A 7,869-nucleotide genomic window follows, 5' to 3' on the forward strand; every position below is an offset into this window, starting at 1 on the left:
GATATGTAATGCAGGAAATGAACTCCTTTACATTAAGGATGCAAAAACTTGATGGTGGTGCCGGATTCATGCAACTATTTGGCCTGAAATGAAACCAGGAGGACTGCTGCTGTCTGTTCCAGTAAGCTTTCCCTGGGTGAACCAAGGCACATTACTATCCCCAGCATGAAATAAGACCCCCAAGTTTATGAACAAAATAAAGGATGAAAATCGTGAAAGTCTGTAAAGAGTATTATCCTCACTGTGTGTGAAATTGAAATAAGGTATGTATAAGTAAATAATATTTGCTTTTTTTACTAAATACAAGACCATGTATCCCTTTGAAATGTGTACAAGCTGTGTTTTCCATTGGCCACTTCTCTCAGAACCTGTGCTCAGTCCAAAAGCTTGCTGGTAGACTGAAAATGCTGCTTTATCCAGTACTGTGAATTCTGCACCTCATCTGTGTCCTGCAAGGACACTGCTCAGAAGAAACTGTGCTTATCAGTTATCTGCTGAGTGAAAATGGGGCGAAAAGCAAAACTATTCAAGAATGTTGTTTCTGCGAGGCTAAACTTTGCTGAGTTACACAAAGTAAACTGCATTTGAAATCAACAGATTCAGCCTCTTTTGATAGCTGCATTTCATCTCCTCCACAATGGCAATGGGAAAAGGAACAAAGTGTATCAGCACTAGGAATTTTTTAATTGGACTAGGATTAAATGCAATTGCCTTGTCTTAAGTGATCAGTTTATCAAATCCACTGTCTTAGTCGCAGTTAAAACCCAGCCAGCATGCCTCTGGCTCTTTGAAACAGCATTGGTGCCTGGAATGAAACATGTAATGAGAGGTGCTGTCCATTTGCCGCTTCCAGCCTCACCTGTGAATGCTTATGGCTGCTCAAGCAGGAGTTTATGGCAGCATGATTCAAGGATTGTGAGGCTGATGTTACTTTGTTTACCTCTACTTTGCTATGAATAGGAAAGTGAGCAGCCCCAGATGTAATGCTTCTGCTCTGGATGTAAGGATTTCCTTTGCCAAATTCCTAAGGTGAAAGCGGAGATTTAATCAGTCTTTACGCTTTTATATTTTTTAAATTATTTAACTTTTATTACTGTTGCACCATTTATACAATTACATATAATTTCAATGCATCCATTGTACATTTTGTTTTTTTCATTTGTTTTCCAATGAGTGTGTGTTGGTGTCTGTGACACAGAATGGAAGAGAAACTGGAACTGCAATGAACGCAGACTTTTCATTTCCACTGACCAATAAACAGAACTACAGGTGCACCCAACCACGGACATGCATTAACTCGTCATGAGAAATCTAGGAAGGCTAAGTAGGATGAGAATGCTTTTTACTCCCAAAAAATATTTGGAGAGGAAGAATTGGAGGATTGGCATTGAGAAATATGTGGACAGCTAAGTGGGTTTTGTCTGAAAGTTGGCATTCATCCACTGCATAAAAAAAATATCAAAATAAGAAAGGCTGTAAATAAAAAAACCACAGAAAATACTGCTTTCATAAAGATCTGATTGCCTTGGCACAAACCCAGTGGGCAGAATCAAACGCATCACTCCCAAACCCCATTACAGAACAAAAAGAAGATTTTGATACATTGGTGGAGTGCATTTACAGCAGTTCAGATACAAAAGATGTGCTGTACTTTCAGACATCCATCTATTTTACTTTTTTTTTTTTTTAATCCAGGACTTGTGTCAAGTTGGCAGAAAGTATATTAGATATTTCCCCACAAAAATACTATTTGGATTCTCCCCCCTCCCTCCCTCCCAACTTGATGGGACATCCTTTTCATTTTTTTCCTTTTTTTCCTTCTCTTTCTGGGCAATACTTTTTGTTATTTCAGATCTGAAACGAGTTAGTATAGCTGAAAAAATAAAAAAAAGACACAGGTTGTTTAAAGTGGTTGTTTCAACAGGCTGTCCAATTTAATCTTGCACTGCTATGGTTTGATCCGAATTAGTCGCTGGGGCTTCAGAAGGTTTCGCTTCCTCTGGTGGGGCTGATGGGTCCGAGGCCTTGGCAGTGGAACTAGGTGCTGCTGTGGCTGCTACGGTCTCCTTGGAAGAAGGTGCAGCCTCGCTGCTGCTAGGTTTTGAGTCTGAAGCTGGGGCCACTTCGCTTTTAGTTTCTTGGGCTGCAGGCGTTGCGGGAGCCTCAGTCTTTTTGGCTTCCCCTTCCTCTTTGCTCTTGTCATCTGCTTTGCTGGGAGCTGTGGCTTCTGAAGGCTGGGAAGCTTTTGCATCGCTGCTAGGCTCAGAAGTTTTGGGTGCTTCACTACTGGCAGCAGGAGCAGAGGCTGCAGCTGGCTCCTCTTGCTTGGCTGCCTGTTCGTTGTTCTTCTGTGGCTCTACTTTCGCATCGACAACAGCCTCTGACTTCTCTGGTTCTGCTTTCTGGGTTTCTTCTTGGGTCACTGTTTTCTCTTTCTCCCCTTCTTTTTCTTCTGTCTTATTGGCAGCGACCTGAGCATCCTTCTCGACCTTCTCCTCTTTATTGTTCTCCTTCACTTCTGTGGTCTCTGTGGTTTGCTGGGCATCCTCAGCCTCCTTTGGAGTCTCCTCTTCCTCAGTTGCTGCTCCTTCAGCCTTCTTGTCTTTGTCTTTAGCTTTTTCATCATTGACACTGTACCCCTTCTTCTTCTTGCTCAGTTTGCCTCCCATGTTGGAGCTCTGTAACAGAAAAAAGAAAGAGGTCGTTACTCAAAGTGTTTATCACCAAGAGAATCAAAAGCAGATCAACTGAGTTACAGGAAAAACAATTCAGTCTCCTGAAACAGGGACCACAACCACTGGGTTGGCTGCTATCAGCCAAGCACACCCAGCGTGATGAGCATCACTGCCACCAGGCTGCCACCCCGCTCAGCCCCACAGCACTGCCACATCCCTTATGGACAGTCCTGCTGAAAAGGGCATCACACACCAAGGACCTCAGCCGCATCACGCCTCATGGTCACGCACAGCGGAATCGATACAGATCAGAAATGCTGAGCACAAACTACAGCAAGATATCTGCCCCTCAACAAGGCAGCTAAAATAATACGAGTGCTTCTGAATGATATGTACTTCATGATATCAGGCAATAAAAAGTAGAGAGGAAAAAGAGGGGCGCATGCTTTCACCCATGTTTTCAAGCATCAGAAGTGATCAGGTGTGCAGTTCAGCTGCTTAGTAGAGCTGATATGGTTACAATTGTTGAACACGTGTAACTACATTGGTATTTATATACCTATGTGTGGGAGTCTTCACTAAGAATATTTAAAATCTTCCACAGTTCCTGGAAGCAAATTGAATCTATTAAAACAGGAAATGCTTTCAGATACATTGCTTCCTTCATGGACTTGAAGATCCCTAGGATTGCCTGAAAGATAGTATCTATAAACTAAAACAAAGGTGTTGTTCATCCTCAGCAAAAGGTTAACAAAACCATAATTTCCTTGCTTCATGCTATTTGAAAACAATTGAAAAGGAAATTTTTTCACAATACTGCTAAACAAATATGTAAGAGCTTCTCCAAGTGGAGATGAATCATTCCTATTTTCTGTATTTAAAAAGTAGATAGTCTTGTAGGCCTTATTTATTCTCACACTTTCCAAAATTATATACAGACAAGAGCTCATAGTACGCTATATAGTAAATTATTATAAATATCAATGAGAACCAGCTGCTTCTCAACAGTTTTCTAGCAGAGACCTTTCTCAAGAAGAAGAATTTGCCAGTATTGTTGAAGCGTTAGCACACAGCCTTGTAAAGTGGTAATCTAATATTGCTAAAACACTACTTTATTGTCTGAGGTTTTATGGGTAATGCCACTAAAAGGATTAACTTCCACAGAGCTGCAGTTGAGCAACCTAATCTCTACCTTCAAGGCTGAGATACCAGGTCTTTAGCTATTTAGGGGAAGAATATGGATGTTAGTTGCTTTCTACTTGATACTCCAAAAATATTATTCCATCTTACTGTTTATGTATAGTTAAAGCCAAAATATTTGAAAGGACTTTTTTCAAGTCAGCAGGATCAGAAATTTATACTGAATTCATGTATGTATCTGAATTTGCAATCCCTAATTAAGCCTGTATTTGTTTCCCAGCGAAGCCTAATATTATTTGCTACATCTTCTGTATTTTTCCAGATTTTGCTATTCTGTGTATAGGGACTCTCACAGATTTACTTTTTCCTGCACAAAAAAGAAAAAGGAAAAAAAGAAAAAGAAAAAAAGGAAAAAAAAAGCTTTCAACTGCAGATAAAGCTAGCTAGAGAATGCATATGCCAAAGGACATATTTAATAAGCAAAGAAGCATTCATATGAGAAAAGTAATCCCAACCTATGATCAGAAGCATGCATGTCTTTGCTCGGAGGTAAGATGTGAAATCGCTGAGTCTCAATTTGCATCACAGCCAGCTGGCTCGAGAGAGTGGAGAAGATGGAGACTATCATTACGCTCTATTAGTAAATATTTACAGTTATAAATGGACTGCCATAACAGAACATAATGGACTTTATAGCAGAACAGATTCAGTCCTTGTAACACCAAATCCTGAATCTCCTCCCTATTTAAAAGCCTCCGTCACAACTACACCAGGCCAACATGCGACCACGGTGGCATAAAGAAGCTCTACATTATGTTCTCCAGTCAGAGTCCCACTATCACAGGCAGATGCTGCTCTGATCCCTGTCCCAGTTCATCCCTGCCTGAAGGACAACTCTGCATTGTCCAGAGCAGCCTCTTGGAGCATCAGGTAGAAAGCAGACCTTAGAAAGCATTCAGAAAACCAGCTGTACCTGGAAGACGCCTAGCACATAGACCAAGGCACAGCAGGGATAATACTGCCTGATGCCATATGAAGGCTGGATGCCAAAATCCTTCTTGAAAACATTCACAAGGAATTATTGTCCTGTCTTAAGTGTACAACACTGGTTTTAGTCTCTATCCAAGTCATTCAGCTTTGCTGCCAATCAGGTCACTTTGTTGTCTAAGCAGTGATGGGTTTATGAAAACAGGCATTCAAAGTTAAAGAAGCAGAGAGAAAGAGAAAAGGAGGAAGGGAGAAAGAAAACTGCCACAGTGACATTTATTCAAATAAAACTCCTTGAGAAAATATCTCAGTGAAATGTCTCACAAATGAAATGGCAAACTGCATTAAATCATTAAGGCCTCTATCCATACAGTGTTAAGTTTGCCCTGCATTACTACCTATACACTAACACTTGCAAGAGTGATGACTTCTCTGCTTCCCCTGCCAAAGAGATAAAATCTATCAAAATGGAGAATGACAATAGTTAAATAAATGTGAATGACAGGCCTTGAAGATAATTTGTCTACAACTACTTACTTTTATAAGCTATAGCCAAGTATGCCTTCTGTTACTTGCACTGCCACTGTCCTGTAGTGGTTCTTAGCTCCAGAAGCTACCAGCTAAGCACTCTGTAATAAGTATATTCAAAAGGAGAGTTCTCAAAAATGCTGGTGCCGAGCACCATTCCTGCAAAATAGAACAGGGTTTGACAGCTGTGTCTCTTCACTGTTTGACGGAAAAATGTCTAGAGACAATCTAGAAGCTTTGATATAAGAAACAGCAACATATCAGTTATTTTCAGGGACCTGTGATGAACCAGTTGGCAGATCAGTGTTTCTGAAAATCAAAGTTAAATACCACACTCCAAAGTCATAAAAGACTTCATCTACTTGTCAGTGTGCTTAGTATTCTTTATCTGCAGTGTTCTTCTTAAAGAGGAAGAAACAGATCCAGTGAGCACAGAGCTACAGAGGATGTCTAAAGAGGAACAAGATTTCTCAAGTTCCTAAGAGCCGCCGGTCATTTTGCTTATCCTGAAGTTTCCATTCTCCTCTAGAAAGCAAGAAGAGAATGGAGAACTGGCACAGGTATCTCTCTCATTGTAGAGAAGAAATAATCTGGCAGTATTTGCATCACAAAATACCATGTCTACAGCTCACCTAGAGCATGTTAAGTACTTTGAAAATGGAATGTTCATGATAATCAGGATTTCCTGGGATAAAAAAGTAAAAAAAAAAACTTAATGTCCATAAGACCATAATATAGCAGTAAGAAGAATTCACAGAATACCATCTGAAGACTGAGATGATAGGATAGCAGTGGGTCCCTGGAACAGAGGAAGCATGTACTTGCAGTTTGGGTAAGAAAATATTATTTCCAAGCTCTTTATTTTGACTATTCTTCTGTAATGGTCAAGTTCCTATAATTAACCCCTTTCCCTCTCTCTCTTCTGTCAGTAATGGTTTGTTTGGCCAATTAGTTTTCTTAAGTGTCTATAACTTTCTATAAACTTCATTTAGCAAACACTTTCGCATCCTATGAGAGGGTCTGGCTCTCACAAGAATGGATGGACAAGCGAGGACTTCCTGTTATCCCCATCCTCAGTACAGAAAACAGTGCATCACAAAAGGATGAAAATGACAGATGAGCACCTTTAAATTACCATCATCTGATTGCCAAAGCTAAATTCTTAAAGCTCCTTTTAAACTTCATGCAGAGTGTGAGGAGCTCAGTCCACCTCCGAAAACACAGAGTTCAGGAAGGAAACAGGTACCTTCTGAAATCCTGCTGCCCAAAGGCCAATGCAGGCCCTTGTGATGGGTTGGTCCAAAACAGCCCTGGAGCAAGCCAATTCCCACACATGAGTTATCTCACATCACCTGTATACAGGAGCAGTAAAATGCACTTTCCTCCCAAAGCAGGTTAACAACACTCCAAATCAAAGGAAATGCAGATCCCAGAAGCTGCCTCAGCCCCAGTTGCTCAAAATAAGTTAAAAAAAAAAATCTTGAAGAAAGCTTTGCATCTCTACACTTCATTGAATTATCTTTACATCTCTGTTTTGAAAAATGAGTGGAAATGTTCATACAAGCATGTACGTAGGAACTTAGGGGAAAAAAAGGGATTTCCAAACATAATTTTCAAAAGATTTTCTGAAACTTTTGTGAAAGAAAAAGAAGAACTTACTACTTCTTAAGATATGAAGTAGAATTTCATGCTTCCCCTTACACGTACACAAATGCTCCTATCTCACCAACCCCAAGAGTTTACCGAGTTAATTTTAGAAGATGTCTATAGCAACCTCCTCTATAGAATTTGGTAATAGCTCTGTCTTTTAGCCACAAAGACCTGCTTCTCTGTTGGCTTCCAGTTATCCTCACACATCTTTCTTTTCCTCTGCTATTACATGGAATTAACAGAGCAGAAATGTTAGGTCTCAGTCAGGTTCAAGCCTCGTCACACTTCAGTAGCAGTGACTTTTTCCTCTCTCCTCTCCTTCCTCTCCTCTCCTCTCCTCTCCTCTCCTCTCCTCTCCTCTCCTCTCCTCTCCTCTCCTCTCCTCTCCTCTCCTCCTCTCCTCTCCTCTCCTCTCCTCTCCTCTCCTCTCCTCTCCTCTCCTCTCCTCTCCTCTCCTCTCTCATGTTCTAGAAAAGGGATAGGAACTATCTTTCATGGTCAGGCAGGTTGTGGTGCTGGTGGGAGGGAGGCAGTGGTCAGGCCTACATCTCTTGGTCTATATCTCAGGGCTAATACAGCTGGCAACTCCAGGGGCTGGGCAGCTGATGCAAAACCTCACCTACAGCTTTGTGATGGCAGCTGCATGTATCTGAACATAACAAGATGTTGGTTCATTAGATGCACACAATAAAACATGTCCTGTGGTCTTTGAATTTCTGGTTGTTTCAAGCTGAATCCTTAAAATTTAACAATTCAGTGTATTTATTGTGCTTATTGTTGGCCAATGCTAGTTTTATTATTATCCAATTATCTTTGGACAATAAAAAAAAAAGCCAGTAGAAGACCTCTAAGAAGTAGTATTGCCAGTCTAAGGGTTTAATTTGATTAA

The 7,869-nt window shown here is 40.7% G+C and overlaps 1 protein-coding gene across 1 annotated transcript in view; it reads right to left on the reverse strand.

The window, feature by feature from the left end:
• Nucleotides 1-1,060: 1,060 nt before the first annotated feature.
• Nucleotides 1,061-7,869, reverse strand: part of BASP1 (brain abundant membrane attached signal protein 1) — a 48,271-nt gene continuing 41,462 nt past the window's right edge. Inside the window, exon 2 of the mRNA XM_085220424.1 lies at nucleotides 1,061-2,678. Within this exon, the coding sequence (XP_085076550.1) occupies nucleotides 1,935-2,669 (735 nt within the window). The 5' untranslated portion in view covers nucleotides 2,670-2,678 and the 3' untranslated portion in view covers nucleotides 1,061-1,934. The remainder of the gene's footprint in view (nucleotides 2,679-7,869) is intronic.

Source organism: Meleagris gallopavo, chromosome 3, assembly GCF_905368555.1.
Source record: "Meleagris gallopavo chromosome 3, MGAL_WU_HG_1.1, whole genome shotgun sequence".
Lineage (NCBI taxonomy): Eukaryota > Metazoa > Chordata > Aves > Galliformes > Phasianidae > Meleagris > Meleagris gallopavo.